This window comes from Athene cunicularia, unplaced genomic scaffold (genome assembly GCF_003259725.1).
Source record: "Athene cunicularia isolate RWA unplaced genomic scaffold, athCun1 SCF_7, whole genome shotgun sequence".
NCBI classification, from domain to species: Eukaryota; Metazoa; Chordata; class Aves; order Strigiformes; family Strigidae; genus Athene; species Athene cunicularia.
In genome coordinates, this window is record NW_020799501.1 from 121,547 (window position 1) to 140,513 (window position 18,967).

The window sequence follows — 18,967 nt, forward strand, 5'->3', positions numbered from 1 at the left end:
CTGGCGGTGTCAGTCATCGTTCTCCACCTCTTTCAGCGTTTTACAGTCCAGCGGCGTAACGTGCTGCCAGGATTTACGTGCTTTTACAGCTGCATTTCAAGTAGAAGCATCTTCCGTGCTCCTGATTGCTACCGCCCCAACGCTTGAACCGTCACCTCGCAGGCAAGGGTAATTTAACATTCAGTGCTGCAGTTTTAGTGCTGTTTAAAAGAACAATGTCAGTTCTGCAAACAGGAAATGTTGCTTTCCTCCTCCAAAGCAGGCAGGTGACATTCAACTTCGGCTTCTGAACACAAAATTCGGGTTTGATCCCTCTCTCAGACGCCGGGTGGCCAGGGCTTGGTGTCAGCCGGGCCCATCAGCTTCTCTGGCTGCTCAGCAAAATCTCTGTAAAGAAAATATTCCCTACTAGACAACACGATGAATGATGAAAGTGCTGAAAACTGACCCAGAGCTTCCCCTCCAGGGGGGTTCCCAGCAGAGCGAGTGCAGCGCACTGGGCAGTTGCTGGGCTCTCACTAAGTTAAAACACCTTTTTGGGTCCTCTGCAGCAAACGCATTGACGCTCTTGCAAAAAAACAAAAAGTTTACTAAAACCAGCAATTATGGTAACGTGGGGGATCCTCGTGACTCTGGAAGACAGCAGGGCCCCTCGGCGGTCCCGGGGAAGCTCGGGTGAGTGCCCCTCTCCAAATACAAAGCAGGGAAACCTCTTTCTCCCCATTTAGCTTCTCTCTCCCCCATAACACCATGTACCTCGTAAACCCACTGACATTCCAGGCTCTGCTACAACCGTAGTCAACGCAGAGTCATGGTCAGAAGTCTTAGCTTGAGGGGTAATTGTTGCATTAAGAAAAAAAAAAAAAAAAAGACAAAATGTCCAAGAAACTGCTGGTATCTGTGAACACAAACATGTAAGTACCAGGTTCCCAGAACTCCACTCGCCTCCATCCAGATCATGAGATCTGGTTTCCAGGCAGAGCATTACTATTCTCTTAGTACTGGTGCATTTATTGATTGAACCGACCAAAGCTTTAAATCAGAGGGGAAAACAATAACCACAGTAACACTCTCAATCGACCCGATCTTGGTATATTTTCCTTTTTTTTTTTTTTTTTTAAAAAAAAAAATCATTGGGCAGCATTTGAACCAGAAGCAGCATTAATGCCCAGAAACAGAACAGCTTCTTACTGTTTTATTTTTATGTGTACACATATATTTGTGTGCATGTAGGTTTAGGGTTATCATTAAGTTTTGGTGCTAAAGCAACCCTGGCTTTTCAACTCCCTGGCTTTGGGTCTAGCGGGACAACGCCTGCACGGCCAAGCCACACAGTTGCTCACACTAATACTTTCCACCATTACTACCACATTAGGGGATTGGCCAGCAAACTGCAGCTTATTTGTTAAAATTCCCAAATATGAGTAATTCCCACTGAGCTCTAACATCTGTATATAAGGAAAACCAAGATCTATTCTGGTTCTGGGCTTGTAGGTTTAGATGTTTTGCCTTTGAGGTAAGAAATCTTAACTGAAACTCCTGTGGAATAATACAAAAAGTGTCCTAAGGAAGGGACAACACTGGAAATGCATTGGAGCAGAAGCAGGGTGAGGACAGAGAGTGAAGCAGGGAAGAACGCAGCAGTGACAGAGGAACCAGGGCAACACTGCGGGTCCCAGGGTTGTGCCTTGGCTCCAAACAACGTTATCCCAGCTCCTCCCTAAGCCATAATGACAGTGGCATTTATCCTGCAGCTTTAGAGAGATCAGAGCATGTCACGTCTTAGTGGAAAAGTTCTGCAGCATGCAGCAGTCTTCCCTTTTTCCCAACCTAACACCTTGATTTGGGCACATGCCCGGCTTTAGGAGCTGGAAGCTCCCCCTCAACCCAGCGATCCCCACTTTGGAACTATAAATAACACAGACATGGCTGTTTCAGGCTTTATTTTAAGCAGGTTCTGGCATAAAAAGGCAGGGGCCAAACGCGATTCTGAGTAAGAGCCTTTAAGACCCCAAAGGCAGCAAAACCTGGCTCCCTGAGTTCACACGTGTCAGGTTTTCACAACGAGGGAACTAATTTTCCCATGTCACAGGGCTGAATGTTTATGACCCTGTGGCTCAGGGAATGCTGACTGATGAGATACAGAGCAAGCACCACCGCAGAAACGCTGTATTTCCCAGCCTTTTGCTAAAATGATTAATAAACCATCTTTTCTCATTCACAAGCTGACTATAGGGGGAAAGGGAGCTGGATTAGAAGATGACAAGAAATTAAATTGTCTTGCAAAAGTTCTTGCTGATGCAGCCAAGGGAACGTGGAGAGCTGTCTCCAGCTCTCTGATAAATCGCCCTCTGCATTTCGATTGGAAATGGACTGGGGTATAATTAGCAAGTGAATTCTCTCCTGTCAGCACAAAAAAAGGAATGGGGGGGGGCGGGGTGAGGGGGAAGAGTTCATTTTAAAACTAAACCCAGGACTTCAGATGCCAACTGACAAGTTATAAACTGAGCCTGAAGCCCACAGAGCATAAATTCCCAGGGAGGTTCACCCCCACTGTAGGCTCTGCCTTAGCTTTAGGCATTTCCACAGAGAGAGCTACAGCTCAGACCAGTGTTGGTGTTGTGATGGGATTAATTAACCACTAGACCCAGGACTGCTGCTCTTGCGGGGGAGGCAGCGGCACAGAAATGACGATCTCCCAGGCACGAAGCCTGCATGCTCCCCTGCTGTATTTCAGAGCTTATCAGGGCCAGACTTATTTGTCAGTGCCTCTGCCCGTAAGATAATTAATCTGTAGGTCCGTGTGGGGAAAATACCTGCGTGCTCTGCATGGGGGCAGAAACGCTTGCCTTGCTCTTGCATCTGCGACTACCTACCTCTTGCTGTCGGCATCCTGGCGGTTGGAGCCTGTGAACTAGGCTTCCCAGATCAGTCGGAGGCTTTGCTCAGCCCCAAACTAACAGGGAGGCTGTGGGCAACAGGCTCCAAGGCTACGACTAATGTCACCCAACTCCTGGACTCGTGTACCGGTGACAGCATGGGGGGGCCACAGCCCCTCCACAGAGCACTGAGCGGTGCCAATGAGAGCGTTAAAAAGTGCCACCGGGACAGCTGGCTGATGGGACAAGGGGCCAGGGAGCAGCAGGCGGAGAACAAGGAAACACGCAGGGAAAGAAAAGCTTGGCTTACATTGCCTCCCGGCGGAGGAGTGCTCCCGCACGCAGCCCCCCTCATCCCCGCAGCAGCTGCCCAGGTTTTCCTGCCAGTAAGGCGACTCGTGAGCTACTTCCAAGGAGAATCATCCAGGCACCATTTCCAAGCAGCACTCGCAGAGATGTCCATGGGCTCTGGAGAGCTGCATCCCATCGTGTGGGCAGCCGTGCTGCTCCCACCTTCTGCTCGGGGTGATTCCTGCAGCTCCAACCTCCAGTTGCTCACCTATATCCATCCCTCGGCCACCCCTGTGATGGCCTGAGGAACGTCAGGGCTCTGCCACAGGGGATGAAACCACCGCACGGTCTGTGGCTCAGAGCACCAGGGTGACACAGGTCCCCATCACTACCCCGAGGACACCCCACCCCTGCTCAGCTGGGACGCTCTGGGCCTTGGGACGCTCTGGGCCTTAGGATGCTCTGGCTTTGACCTTCAGCTTTGTCAAGTGGCTCTTGGAAACTTCTTGGTTTCTATCATTTCCAAACACGGATGGGTTTTACTTTGATTTGGGCTCTGAACGAAGTGGCTTGTTACAGCCAGATCAGAGAGTAAAATAAAACTGATCAAGCACCAAAAGCTGCATTACACTTGCAGCAGCCCCTGCCAGAAAACATCAAGATACAAAGACTCATCTTTGATCTCTATTTACAATAAAAAGTGTGATTTCCCTGATAGCCGGAGAGAAAATAAGAGCAGGCAGCAGTTCACTGAAGCTCCCCAAGGCACAAGAGACAGCAAGAGGGGAAAAGCAGCAGTGCCAAAATCATTTCTGTTTCTCTGCCACCATACACCCCAGCAGCAAATTAGCCACTGCTGTCTCCACAGCCCTCTGCTCTACCACGCTACGTTAGCCCTACCAGGACAAAAGTGGGTGCTAAGGGCTAAAAATCAGAGGTGAGTAGCACAAAAAAAAAAAAATTGTGAAAAATGGCTATACCAGAAGGAAATCCAGTGTGCGAGCTCCTCTTACTTTCTGGTTGGTGGCACCAAAATCTGGATGAGCCCATGATTATGAAACTGTGGAGGAAGATCTTCTCCTGCCGCCTTGAGGCTTTCTCCCCGTGTAGTGCTCAGGACATTAAGGCTGTGATGGGGACACTTTGCAGCTCTATTGGTATCTACAGGTATATTTGAAAAAAAAATTAATTCTTTTGGAGAAGCCCTAGGTGCATTTTTTTTCTGGTTTCTATTCCTTGCTTTCAGTGAGCAAATGAAAGCCTAGAGAGTGAGGCTGGTTCTGCCATGAAAAGGGTGAACACGACAAACGAACGCTCCTTTCCAGATACAAGGCAAGCCGTCAGGTGAATGCTCTGTCACCACTACGGGAGAGCCTGAGGTGAGATTTATTGGGAAATGAGTGGGAGCAACTGAGGGACGGTTTTATTTTCCCCGCTGGGAAATGCAGGCAGGTCAGATCCCCTCCTTACCTCTTCCTTCTGGCGCCCGCTCTGTTCTCTGGGACAGCCACAGCATAAGGACAAACAAAACCTGGGCAAGACCAAGCTCAGAAACATTTTCCAGAAACTCTGTTCGAAGCTGGACTCGGGGCTGTAAGAGCTTTTGGATGAGACAGGACACGGACGCAACTGCTCCTCCCTTCTGCTCACAGAAGTGACGCTCCCATACCGTGTGGGAGCACGGACTTGGGAAACCCAGCCACTGCTGCTAAACATCGTGCCTTCTATAGAAATGCTTTGCACGGAAATACCACGGGAACCCACGGTTACACCACCAGCCTGACCTTTCTTAAATTACCTTGGGTACCTGCGTGCCAGCCCGCTGCAGAGAGATACGGGGCTTCACGACTGCCCCGATGGTGTCCTACGCCGAGGAGAACTCGCCCCACAAAAGCTTCCAGGTGCTTGTTGTCTCCTCAGCAGCCTTCAGCTGGGGAAGCACAACACAGATGTAGGGGTGGGCCCTAAAATACCACCTGGTCCTGCAGACCAGGGCCCCCGGCGCCACACCTCTCATCCTTGCACATGACAAAGCAGCTCTCAGCCTGGATATTCCACTCTTGCCCTAGACAGAAAAGCATTAACTGCCTCCAAAAAGTTTAACTTTTGCATTGGCTGCACTTACAGTCTAGCAGAAACCTTGATTTTCGTTTTGCATGTCTCAGTAGGTCAGAGGGATGACAAACTGAAGTTTAAAAACAAAGAAAAAACCCACCACCACCAGCTTCCCCTTATTTATCTCGCTTTCCCCCTTTGTTCTGCCTTTCCCCCTTCCTGCAGGTTGGGTTTTGCTGGATTCCTTTTCTTCAATAAAATAAACCTTCAGAGTCCGTCAGTCCCTACAGTATTAGTCTCCCGTGCTACCCTCCCCGAAGAACACACCAAAATCCATATTACTTTTGGCAGCAGCTTGCTTAAGGAATTCCAACCAGTCAGCAAGGCACGACCCCTCATTCCTGGAGCCATACGGCCGATCTTTGATCAAGCTGTGTGTTCTCCCTTGTCCCACATTTGATCCCTTTAAAAGAGTTCCTAGGTGTCTCTTCCTTCCTCCCACCCAACACACAATAAGTCTAGAACAGTCTCACATGCCTCAAAAAAAAAAAAAAAACCAACAAAACCCTACCAAAAACACACACACACTAATTTCAGGGAGATTTCCTCCTAAAAATAAAAGCTTGACGAAACCAGCAATGACCCTTCAATGGCAGTTTCATATTGTGATTTAAAAAAAAAAAAAAAAAGCAGGGGGTCTTCTCAAACTGAAAAGAGGGATATTGCCACATTTAAGCTGGACACACCACAGGTTATGAATCATGAATTTTTTTTAAAAAAATAAAAGCTATCCCAAGAGCCTGGCAGCATCCAGCTCCGTATACCATATTAAAAGTTATATTTAAAGGCTTTGGAAAACGAACATGTAATCGGGTAACACCACACCCTTTGCTGCAGCACTTGTTTAGGACGCAGCAAGTGGAAAACCACGGCGTGACGTGGTTCCATGTAGTTAGACGAGGCTTTGTCCTTCCAAATAAAACTCGAAAGTAAAGTCATGGGGGGTACCGCACAGCCTAACCCCTGGTTTTGGGGATGCGTGTTCTGTCTAACACCGTTTATGTCTCCCCCTCTCCCATCTGCCTCGCGGGGGAGGATGTTATCCCTCTCCCACCTCCTCTGCCTTGTTGATTCACCGTTTCTTTTCAAATCTGACTGAAAACCAGCACTTTCTGGGCTACTTTCGATGACTCCTCATTTCCTGCTTTCTCCTCTGTTACAGCCAGCTGGAAACAACTAGAAATCCGCGGGTCGCTCGGGAAGAGAAATCCCCCTGAAGAATTCCAGGCAACCCCCTTCGGCTCCCAACATGCGCCAGCCCTCACCCAGACAAGCTCCATTAAAGGTTTGGGACTTTTTTTTTTTTTTTTTCCCTTCTCCTTACACTAATCAGTTGCTATTTACCTTTGTGAAAATCGAGCAGTTTGGAGCCCACAGGCTGCATCCGGACATTGTTACCATCATCCAGAGGCTGGTTTTATAAGGAAAGTGTCGACAGCCTCCCGGGGGTCAGGATGTTCTGCCTGGCACAAAGCGGTCAAGTCCTCGATACGCTTCCCACCAGTGTTGTGTATGATCGCACTTAGTCTAAGCTCAAATAAGTCATTTAAAACACTGAAAACAAAAAAAAAAGCCATCAGAAAGAATCCTTTCTACAGGGTGATCATAGAGCAGCCAGAGTTTGTTGTCAGGGATGTGAAGCCTGCCTGGTGCTGGTACTTACATGGAAGTGCCTGCCGGAGCGGGGCAGCTCGAGAAGCAGGCGCAGAGGTCAGGCTGCTACCAGACCCCTCTGGGAAGGACGTGGGCAGCTTAATAAAATCCCAACAGGGCCTGAAAGCCAGTTGCAGTTCTTTTGGGAGCCAAGTGTCATCACCTCGCCCCTTACAAAGACTCATTCACCCCCAAAGGCAGCACAGATAATTCACACCCCCCCGTTAAATCACACCAGCACTAATCGCACGCCTAAGCCACGTGAACTTTGATATTTCCTCCTTCCCCTTTTGTTAATAAAAGCAGAGCTTGGCATGTATTGAATGGTCAAAGCAGCTTTGCATGAAGTAGGACTTGTGCTCCTCCTGCCCTGGGGATGTTCAGGAAAGCTGAAAGGAAAGTCCAAGTGTGTTCTGTCCCCCCCGTCACTCCCTGGAACACCTTTCCAGTCCTCCTCCAGCTAATCCAGCACCTGCTCCCACTGCAGGGGGTTCCTGTGTCTTCATAACATTTTCCAGGGAAAGTAAAAGTAACTAGAAGTCATCTTTGGCAATAAAATTAAAGTTATGCCTTCTCTTAGCCCTACCGCCTGGTACGCTTTAGCAGTGTGAAACGTCCCCACACCAGCCGTGGCTGGTGTTTGCCAGCAACAGACCGAGGCTGTAGTCTCACCCCCGGGTCAGCCTCAAAGTTACTTCCTCCAGTTCTCTGCGTGGCCTTTCTGGAGGCTACAGCCCCCCCAGCCAGAGCTGTAGAGCCCTGGGAGCACCTCGGAGACAACCCGCCCGGAAGGCAGATCAGCGGCAGGGCCACTGCACCACGAGTCACAGTGGCGACAAGCACCAAGGCTGGGACCCCTCCCAGCATCACCACACGCCTCTGGAGGACGGCGCTTTTCCCAGGGCTTCCGAATGGGGAAACGGGGGAAAAATTCCAAGTCATCTTTTCTAAAACCCAGGACAAAATAAAAAATATTTATTCAAAAAGTCTCTGGGACACAGAGACAGGAACCATACTCCAAGGCTGCGTTAGGAGACTGTCACCTTAACACTCACTTCCTGACCATTTCTTCCAGAAAAAGTCCATCCACGCGGATTTGAGTTACAATGCCTCCAGCACGTTGTCTCCTCTGCAGAGCCCGCTGAAGGGATCAGCCAAGCAGCTGATCATCGGACAGAACAGCGCCCTTTAATAAAAACCTCCGAAATTAAAAATTTAGACAATATTCCAAGACCTGCCTTCTGCTGGCCTCTCCCTGCTCTCACAGATGCCCAAGATAAACAACTCACACTCTGGATTTCAGACTGTCGCAGGCATGTTCACACTGTTAAAATTTAGCAGCGCGAAGGAGAAGGAAATCTGAAGTATTTCCAGTTTCTCAGCTGGGAATATTCTTCCGACCAGCAGAGCCTCTGCCCTCCAGCCATGGCCTCCCAATCCAGGGTGACAGTTAATACCGTGTCAGATGCAGCAAGTGGACTTACTCTGAAAACTAGCTCCTACGTGCACTAACATCAATTAATACTGCTAATTTGTTAATGGTGCTTTGCTGAGAGCGAGACTACATTCAAACCAGACGGTTAACACGTTATTTGGGCAAAGGTACAAAACTGCACATTAAAACCCAAGGCAAAAATACTGATCGCCTTGGAATCTAACCTAAACCTGTCCCCAAGGGCTTTCAGCGAGTGGAGGGATGGTTTATGAATAGGCAATGAGCTTGTGAATAAACCCACGTGGTATCGCTTAGCAGAACGCAAACACAACTGTTACAGCACCACTCTCCCTTTTAGGAAAGAATTAGGTGCTCCTAAAGCATCCTCCAAAAGCCCGGAATACTTTAAAACTCAACAACAGACACTTCAGAAAGCAGGAATCTGCTCCTCAGAAAGCAATTCAAACAGATTCCTCTCGGAAGAGGCTTTAAGAAGAATATTCCTTCCGAAGCACGTGGGACACGACTGGGTTAAGGCTCTCTGGGGAAGCACTAAGCAGCTCTGTTTAGGAAGCAACGCGTAAAAGCCGAAGAGCTCTTTGGAGTACGCTACCGCTGCAACGACTAGTTCTGAAGGCAGTAATACTGAAGTACCGAGAAAATACTTTGCTCGTCGAGAGATCACGTGAGATGCCCGTTGCACATCGCATCCTCCTAGATGCTGCCAAATCAAATCAACTTTGCGTTAGAAATAGCAGTCTTTAATAACAACGCGACTCAAAAAGTACGTCCGGCCTAAACAACGCGCCGTCCAGCAGTTCCTTAAAAGCATCTTGTCCTTCATCCACGACGGGTATTCTAGAGAAATATTGATGCTTGAGCACGTAAAAAAAAAAAAAAATATAGTCTGTACTGCTTTAGAAGCAGGTCGCTCCTGGCCTCTGCTCTTCCCCCCAAGCAGGCGCTGCTCAGCGCCGTGCTGGTCTCACCGATCGAGAGCTAAATGGAGGAATCCACGGTAAAGTGCCCGTTCTGAGAAAGTGTCCTGCGGTCTGTGGTGTTCAACTTCACCACCGTGGGGGTGTATTTAGAATTCCTGTAACAGACAAAGCAGAGGATCCTCCGGAAGGTGCTACGCATCTCGTTGTCCCTGTAAGAGTAGACAATAGCGTTTATCAACGAATTGATCTCTGCCAGCAAAAGGACGTATTTCTCCACCGCTAGAACGTTGCAGCTCTTGCAGCCCAAGCCATCCAGGAGGAGCACGACTTGTCCTGGAGTCCAGCAGATAACAAAAGCACCTGGGGAGAGAAGAACCCCTGTTAGAGAAAAAGCAGGTTGCTGGCCCTGCCCAGTCACTCACCAGCAAGATGGGATCGCTGGTGATTTATCTTGTGAAAAAAAAAAAAAAAAAAGTTTAAATGGGAAGAAAGAAAAACAACTAGTTTCACTTTGTATTTCTGCTTTGGAGGAAGACCAAAGATCCAACCAGCAAATTGTAAAAATGGAGACAACGGCTTCTCCCCACCCCATTCACTCAGAGCAACACTTCCAAGTCCTTCCACCTCCCCCCCTCATCCCATCGTCGCATTTAGAGAGCGAAGATAAAACATCCACGCTTCCTATTTACGTGCCATTCCTTCCCAAAAAAAAAGGGGAACAGGCCATAAAATTAGGAAAGAGTCAGAGTGACACATCTTGAACTAAATAATCTCCACTGCCCATAGAGCTTATGGGGGTTTAGTTAGCAGTACGAGTTTAGAATCCTGGCCAACACTTTGGGCAGGCTGATGAAATCTCTCACACAATTAAACGTTGAGCAGAAAATAGCCGAGCAACGGGCTGGCCAACAGCACGCCCGAGCTGGACGGAGTCCACCACGGATTCACTCGGGCTTGTAGCACATTCTTGCCACCACCTGCAAAGCTCCTTGGCAAAAGGGTAATGACTGCTTTGCATGACAGCAGGAGGTGCCTGCAGCTCCTAAACCCCTTTTTTTTTTTTTTTCACAGCCGTGATTTGAAGGCTGACGTAAAGGGAGCGCTCGCCCAACAGTGCTGCTGGAGGTCACGCACAGGGTTGTGTCTTAAGGCACAGGAGCTGCACCCTGCCGGGTCTTCTGGGAAAGGCTGGAAGAGAACGAGACTTGCTGGGAACTCCGCAGCTACACCCTTCACTGAAAAACATCCCTCAGGAAAGAGCGACAGCCACAGGAGCTGCACCAAAACCGAGGGGCTGAATTTACAGCTGTCACCGAGTGAAACGCTGCATGGAGGAAAAGTCAAAGGGACACGTGGGAGGGATCTCCTGGGTTTCCAGGAGGGCTCCCCGCTGATTTCAGGTCACTGCACCAGGTAACCCTTTTTGTTTAAGCAACTCCCGCTCCCAGGGGGTCACCACAGCAGCCGCCACGTCGGGGCCAGGCAGCTTTCCCCACACTTGCAGACTACAGCTCTGCCCCATTTAAATTTAGCAAATACACAAAACAGATTCCTGGCTGTCATGAAGGAAGGTCCAATACTTCTATTTTGAGTGAGCCTGTGGGAAAGGGTCTCCCTAGTTTAGTGATGTAATTTTTTTTAAGCCAGGTTTTCAGCAACCACAAGGCAAGCTAGGTTTTCTGGAGCCTGGCTCCCAGCAGCACTAAGTAAAGCCAGAGGCAGACTGAAAATGAGAGGGGAAAACCAAAAAGAGGTACCTAAAGTTTCTTTCGCCTGCAAATCCACCTGATTTCCTGCTCCTTAATAGAAGCTAAAGTATTCAGGAAGCCACCTGAACTCTTAATAATCCAACAGCACGTGGTCACAAACGACTCTGCCCTGCGGTTTGGTCACCATCACCTCCCGTGTCACTCGGCTGGGCTGTGGGAAAACCTGCTACTGGTTTCCAGATGTACCTTGGACTGATGGTTGGTTTCCAGGTCAGGTCCTAGACCTGTTCTTAACGCCCAGGACCTGCAGGATTATCAACCGCAGCCAGGCTGGCCTCGTGATGAAGCAGCACCCACAGACAGCTCCTACCACGCCCTCCGCCGCCTCGCACACTCACCAGCTACACCCTCGGATGCATAAGGCACAAAATATTCCTCTGTGCAGAGTCCAAGTTTGCAGAAGGCTGGGGAACGAGGGTGGAGAAGGAATTACACCCGGACTTTCACAGGGAGGGCGAAAACCCTCTGCGGACTCTCTGAACAGAAAGGTATTTTCCCCGAGTTGAGCAATTCCCTCCCACACACGGGACCTGTACAGAACTGACTGCTGCTTCTCTCCGGCACTGCCCCGCAGAGGAAGGGGAAAACCCTCGGATTCCAGGAGTCCCAGAGGCCTGATGAGTCCTCATCCTCCCTTCAGCCTCCACTCTGGGCTCCTCTCCACTCTGTCCGAACCTCAGTCACCAGTCCCAACTCCCCGCAAAGCCTCCTCCGAGCCCAGCTCTTCCCTCCCAAGGCAGGGGACGAAGGCAGGCAGGCCAAGCCAGGAGGGGGGACACAGAGGAAAGGGATCTCCCAAAACAACTGTCCTCAGCAGCACCCCCCCCCGCCAACCCTCTTCCAGTTGATGGTGTGAAGACCCATAAAACTAAACGATGCTGTCAACACCACGGGGTCATCCTCTGATGCTGTTCAGGAAGAAAAAGGGAACAAAAAAAACCCCTTTTCTCTCCACTGGGGACTGTGCAAAACATATGAAGTAAATCATTCTTCAGCCCCACTGACTCTGTGCAGCATCCGATCAGCTCCAAGGCAGCAATGAACTCCCAGCTGCACACAGGAGATGGAGAGATTGCAAGGTGGGGGAAGACATCACAGGAAAGGCAGGAACGGGCAGAAAACTCCGGTTTCGGCGCTCACAAGTTGCAACAGGAGCCGGCAAGCCCCGAGCAGGGACACACCAAGCCAACCCCCCCCATCCTGCTCCCACCCCCGCTGAGCCCCACTCCGTCAGCACCAGCTCACAAGGGAGTAGCCTTTGTTTGCAGCCACAAGGTTTCCCTGACGGAGCAAATTCTGTGCTTATCAGGAAAGATTTGCAAGAGGTTGTGACCGTAAGCCCAGCGTAGGGGCTGGGTTGCGGAAGATCTGAGCGTGGTGATTTATTTCACTTTAAAGAAAGGTTGTCAGACCATTAAAGCACGAGGCAAAAACAGATTAAAGAAATCGTGGGGCGATGGGCTGTTGGAAGCACAAGGGATGCGGCAGCCTCCGCTGTTAGATGCACTTAACCAAAGTTGAATATTCTGGAGAGGCAGAGCCTCAGCGCCGATTGCTTCCAGTGAGTGCTCTGCCCCTGTGTGCACGACAGACTGTATGCGGACAGCCTGACAGACAGTCAGTGCTCTGCTGGAGATCCCGTGCGCACAGGGAGCAGCTCGAGCTAAGAGCCGAGAGCTTCCAGGGGTGTAATTTATCCGAGCAGATTGTGCCCTGGTACTGAGCTGCTCAAAAAAAAAAAAAAAAAAAAAAAAAAAAAAAAAAAAAAAAAAAAAAAAAAATCTGAACAGAGTTCAGTGCTTTGTTCCAGTCAACAGCACGGAATTTGGAGGCAACTCCTTCATTCTTTCCCCATCACCTTGTAACATCTGCCCCAAACCTCTCTCAGTTCTTTAACGAAGGATGTACCGAGTGGTGCTGCTGGACGGAGGCCCAGTTACAGCTCCGAATTCCCCGCCACCCTTCCATGGAGGAAGCAGAGCGGAGCTGAGCAGGTAAAAGAGCCACTTCTGTGCCCAAAGCACCTGCGCTTGCGGCAGCCGGGTACCACCACGCCCCACTACTAACAGATCCTCCAGGCTCTGCTGAGCAGAGCAGCGGCCATCTCAGAGGGCAAGAGACTCAGGAGAGGTCTCCCCCCTGCCAGGGCACTCCCACCCGCTACAGCTCACTCGGAATTCATGCCGAGTCCTGAAAGTGCTGAGCTCCTCAGCAGCCAAACCCAACCACCGCCCCAGCAGCACAACGTCACCTCCCAGCGCTCCCCGTCGTCCCTCACCAACCCCACGCAGCCCAAAGCATCATTCAGGTTTGGCAAGAGCGAGGGGACTTACTCAGGATAATAGTGACCGTCTTGACAAGGCTGATCATGGTCTCCTTGTAGCGGGGGTGGAAGCTGGTGTGCTTGGACATCCGTGTCATCTTCCTTTTGACGTAGATGAAGATGTGCGTGTAGACGACCACCATGATGAGGAAGATGACCAGGTTGGAGATGGCCCAGAAGGTCAGGTAGCTCCTGCTGTAGAGCGGTGCCATGCTGGAGCACTTCTCCAGGGCACAGAGGCAGTGCCAGCCGTAGGACGGGATGAGCCCCAGGAGCAGGGCCGTGACCCAAATACAGAAGATGAGGATCATCACCCGCTGGTTGGACATTTTGCTGTGTAACTGCATGGTGAACACAGTCTGGTGCCTTTCTACAGCGATTGCCAGCAGGTTCACCACAGAGGCTGTCAAGCTGGTGTCCAGCAGACTCTGACGGATGAACCAGGTCTTCAGGGAGAGCTCTGCTGTCCTGGGCCCCGTGTGGAACATGAGAAACATGTACGCGATGCCAGCGAAGAGGTCGGCAGCTGCCAGGTTCCCCAGCAGGTAGTAGATGGGGTAGTGGAAGCGGCGGTTGATGATGATAGCGGTGATGACCAGCAGGTTAGTCAGGAGCACGATGACGCTCACAGTCAGGCCCAGGGCAACCACCAGCACATCCTTCGTCCTCCAGTACGTGGTCAGTTCTTTGCGGCTGTTGTTGTAGAAGAACCCCACAGTCTCATTGTAAAAACAGTGCTTCATCGCTGCTGTCCTAAAGAGGGACGAGAGTAGCGTTAGCTCGTGCCTGCACACACAACCACTACAAACCAGGGAGATGCGGAGCCTTATGATAATGCCCTTGACACAGCTGGAGGCGGGGAAGAGCTTGAAACACACAAACAACCACACAAGCAACAGGAAACTACTTCTGGGCTCAAAGACAGAACTACACGTCTCGCAGGCTGAGTCCTCATCTGTCCTCAAAGACATAGCGAGGATGCAGCAAAGACGTGAATGTTCATGGGAAGAAATAAAGGTTTGCCAGATCTGATAAGAGATTCTCCCTGTCCAGCCCACGCAGCTTCATGGGGACGGCAGACAAAACTATTCTTGTTGTCCCAGATGTCCGACTTCAGAAATGTAAAAACAAAACGGCAGCAAAGAGGGTTTATCAGCCAGTCCCTAAACAAGGCTCTGATGAAGACTGGGAGCCTCTGCAGCTGTTGCAGTCCCCAGGACTCCAGCTCCTGGTTCAGCTGGCAGCTTGTCCTTCCCCAGCAGTTCTATTGCTCAGGGTAATGCTCAGCTGCTCCCGAACAGTGCTCCGAAGGCAGCTCTTCCCAACCCTTCCACAACAGGTGAGCATCCCCCAAACTTCGCCCAGAGGCAAAAAGCACACAGACCTGGGCAGAAACAAACTCCTCAGCCCAGAAAAGTCAACGGCGGCACAAAGTCAGCACATACAACCCTGGGGCTGGATCTCTGGAAGAGTGGGATCACCTGGAAATCCGGCAGCACTTCCAGGCTAGGCAACCACCGGCCAGTCAGCACCCAGTGTCACCCAGCAACTCACCTGGGCAGCAAGGGAAGCAACTCCCTTCCTGGTCTGGAGCAAGGCTGCAACTCAAAAACTCCCTGAACTCGGTAGAAAAACTTGATAGGAAAAGGTCTTTATGCCTCAAGAAGGACTTTTTACATTTCTTTGACACACTGGGCATTGCTGGGAGCAAGACCAGACAAGCTGCTCACCTGGATCACGATGTGAAGTCTTAATTTGCAAAGCACCTCCGGGAATCTAACTTCCCGTCCTACAGACGGCCAAGCATGCAGCAGCATGTTAAGTTAAAGGATATTTTACCTTACAGAGTCAGAATTTAAACCTGGTAATTGACTCGTGTTACTTGTCCATAAAAAAAAAAAAAAAAAAAAAAAAAAAAAATACAGCACCACAAACAAACCGGAGGGACAAGCAGCAGCCCGAGCGTTACGCCCCACAGCAGATGTTCGTGTTCCTTCCCTGGAAACCTCTGGTCAGGGCTGGCCGCGGGCCCCGCCAGGATGGGCAAACCCCATTGGGAGCCTCCTTCCCTGCGGCACTGAGGTGCTGAAAAGTGACCCAGTTTTTCCTTACCCTGGTGTGTTCTGCACAGGGAGTCCCTGGTTCTCCCCGTCCTCTCACCAGCTCGGCTGCCATCCTCGGTTTAGAGCGAGCTTAACGCAGACCACACAGCAAGAGCACAGTCCTCTTCCGACAGGGAGGAAACCCCAAAAGCCTGACGACTCACAGTTCACTTTTTAAACCCCCCCTAAACCCAAAACACAGCTCAGGGGCTTTCATTACGTGCGTGTTCCGCCACTCTGGAGGCAGCAGTTTTCCAGGACGCTGCAGCAGGAGCTCTCGAGGCCGCTGTTAGTCCCAGGGAGGTGCAGGCAGGTTTCTCCTCACCTGCACCGCACCCACGCCGAGTTGTGCAAACAGGGTGGTTGTGCCGGGAAACCCTGTTTTACCTGGAGCTGAACTTTTGATCTCCGCTGCCTGACGGGCTCTGCATCGGCCTGCCCCGCCACGTGGGTGTCTCTACAGCGGGGCGAGAAAGCTGAACACACGGGCTTTAAGGTCTGCTGAATAAGGAATTGTTATTTTTTTACAAATATTGGTGGGGAAAAAAAGGAAAAGGAGGCGGCAGATGCTGCCCCAGGGGATGGAGTCGCAGGCTAGTGCTATGTCCCGAGTCCATCTTTCCTCTCTTTTCAGCTCCTGGGATGTTTGTAGATCCTGAGCTTTGGGCTGCTCCGGGGTCGTGAGGTCCAAGCGCAGCACAGGGGCCAAAACCTCCCAAGTGGGGTCCCCAGAGATGCCGTGTGGTGACCTGGCGGGTAACTGGGGAGTGTTTGGCTTGAACAGGGGAAAGTGGTGGAGGAAGGAGGAAGGGAAACAAGCCCAGAACAGCCCCAACTGGCAGTGAATCACAGGCGGGTAGTGACCACCTTCACAGGGTGTATTTGGTGCCTGCCCAGATCCAAATCCGGGGCTCTCTCATGCAAAACAGTTTCCTCAAAACGTTTTTGAAACCTTTAATCCCAAAGCAATGAGGAAATAGCTGCTGAAGTTAGGTAAATCGCCTTTTTAAGATTACACCTGTGGATGCCCAGGGAAGAAAGAGGGGGGAAAGGAGAGAATCTGAAGTGGTATCTGGGTTCGGAGACCTCTAAATATTGTCCAGCCTCCAAACAAGCCAAATGCCATTTAATCCCATTCACATTTTCGCTGTGGAGTAGCACAAGTGTTCCCCCCTCAGTTATAGAAGTTTTACTGCTACAGTGAAGATGGTAACAGAATTCAAGTGTAGCACAAAGCTCACACTGTGATTGCGTTTCTCAGGAACGTTAAAACACCACAGTGAAATAACGTGTGAATGGATCTAGGTCTTATTCTCACCAATTTCTGAGCTGACACCCAGACAAATTTAATCCAGGTAAGAGTAGCTTTAAAATTGCCACGAAGTTATGGAGACCGAGCTTATTTTGTTGCAAATATTAAAGATTCCACAGCTATGACAGGCCCCATAAACTTCCTCCTGGCAAACAGCAAACTTTGAGAGCATGATGCAAGTACTGGTTCAATGGGAGTTTACTGGGATGGGGATTAGAGCTGGGTGGACCCACAAGGGAGCTGATCCAGAGGAACAATCCCTCAGCATTTGTCCTTAATGACAACGCCTGAAATGCTTCTTTAGGCAAGACCCGCTCAGAGCCCGGGGAGAAGTTTGAGAGTTGCAAATCCCTCCCAGATGCACGCAGGTTACAACCGAATCCCGTGCCGTACCCTGGGCTGGTGGGTCCAGGCGGGACTGACGGGTTAATGCTGGGGACTGGTGCTGGCACCTCCCGCACCACTTCCCTGCCACCCTGCAGTTAGAAAACCGACCTTGGAGCTTGGCATCGAGGGCAGACAATGTCACAAATCAGAATTTACCAGGCAGCGCCGGGGAAAGGGGAACACCCTGCCCACAGCAGCAAGCAGAAAGTCAGGCTGGTGCCATGATGCACAAAGGAGCTGGATGAGTCTATTGTTCAGTGTCCGAGCAACCCCCTTCTGTGGCCTTACACTCCCCAGCAGGATCTGACAAGATTTTTTCCCCTACCAGCATTGTTTACTCAGTAAAACAAGCCTCTAGTTACGCACTGCAACAATTCGGCAGCCCCTTTCCTTGAGCAACATCCAAACGCGAGAACCTCTGCCCTAATCACGCTACCTCAAACTCTGCCCAAGTCTCTCCAGCCCTTAAAATCAAGCACAGCTTTTGCAATTTGGTAGGAAGCACTACACAAAAAAAAAAATCAGCACGGAATTCATCTTTTCTCCTCGCCAAGTGTTATCCATCCGCGTACGCCGTCTGTCTCCCTCCTTACTCGGTGAACGGGTTCCCAAGTTCAGAGTCCTTTAACAGAAAGTAAAGGTGTAAGCGTCCTCCCTTCTCCCATTTCCTCTTGCTTGCAAAAGTGGAAAATGCCAGTCAGCTCCTGGAGAGCCGGGAAGACATTCAACACTTGTTAACAGACCGCCAGGCAGCGCAGTGTGGAGGTGAGGGGGATGAATGCCTGGATTTATCCTCCCACCAATAAATAACCACAATCAGCGTCAGTCAAGCCAGAACAATGGCTCTATGAAGGCTCACAGGGACCCAAATCCAACCTGTTCTCCCCATGCCCATCACACACGGATTGCCGTGGCCAAACACCCCAAAAGCACTGCTGTATTTTGAAGCCGCAAACAGTACGAGTTTACTAAAAAAAAAAAAAAAAAAAAAAAAAAAAAAAAAAAAAAAAAAATAAAAAAGAGTTGATCTTACCTGAAAGCACAAGCACCACATCCAAACCTGGCACTCAGCGCTGGTCTCCCCACCACAGGACACCCGGGCAGTTCTCCAGCGAGGAGATCCCCATCTTCGGAGCGCAGAGATTCTTTCCAAGAAGGAAAAAAAAAAAAAGCCAAGTGCCTTACAGGAAAGTTTCAGACAAGCGTTCCAGCCCCAGAATCCATCACGGACCGCTCGGAAACGCTGGCTCCTGGGAGGCAAGTTCGCGAGGGCTCGGAGGAGCCCGTCCCTCCCCGGGTCCTCCCCTGGGCGGGTCCCTCGCGGAGCCCCCGCAGCGGTAACCCGAGTCCTCGCTGCCTTCGCGGAGGGCGAAGCCTCTTTCCGAGCATCTCCGGTTCTGGCTGGAAGGAGTTAGCTCCGAGCCCAGCGGCGAGGTGCTGCTCTGTGGGAACTGGCACCCTCTGGTCCCAGTGCTCCCGCCGTACTGGTTCTCCCACGCTCGCCCTCGCCCCGCCGCAGGAGCGTGGATCCTCCCACTGCCCCGGTGTGAGCCCACGGTGGAGGAGCTGTTGTGCCTTGGCACCAGAAGGCTGGTTCACAGCCTCCAGCCACAGCGCCCGCACCTCCAGCGGGCTGGCAGGTCAGGATCTGGCCCTCCACAGCCACGCAAGAAACCCTGAAATGGGGAAGAAACCAGGAGGAGGAAGAGATGTCCTAAGACACAAGGGAAACTGAGGCACGGAGCAGAAAGGATTTTCCT

The 18,967-nt window shown here is 50.8% G+C and overlaps 1 protein-coding gene across 1 annotated transcript; it reads right to left on the reverse strand.

The window, feature by feature from the left end:
- Window positions 1-7,912: 7,912 nt before the first annotated feature.
- On the reverse strand, window positions 7,913-18,385 carry LPAR2 (lysophosphatidic acid receptor 2). The gene is made up of 3 exons (XM_026867538.1): window positions 18,241-18,385; window positions 13,417-14,159; window positions 7,913-9,674 (listed from the first exon to the last, which is right to left on the reverse strand). The coding sequence occupies exons 2-3, from the start codon at window positions 14,147-14,149 to the stop codon at window positions 9,373-9,375; spliced, it is 1,035 nt and encodes a 344-aa protein (XP_026723339.1). The 5' UTR covers window positions 14,150-14,159; window positions 18,241-18,385; the 3' UTR covers window positions 7,913-9,372.
- Window positions 18,386-18,967: the final 582 nt, after the last annotated feature.

What these genes read in the sequence shown, in the direction of transcription:
- LPAR2 (XM_026867538.1), bottom strand. Translation starts at nt 14,149, where the DNA reads ATGAAGCACTGTTTTTACAATGAGACTGTGGGGTTCTTCTACAACAAC. An exon ending in GACGGTCACTATTATCCTGA is followed by an intron (nt 9,675 to 13,416) that starts GTAAGTCCCCTC and finishes TTCTCTCCCCAG; the next exon opens with GTGCTTTTGTTATCTGCTGG.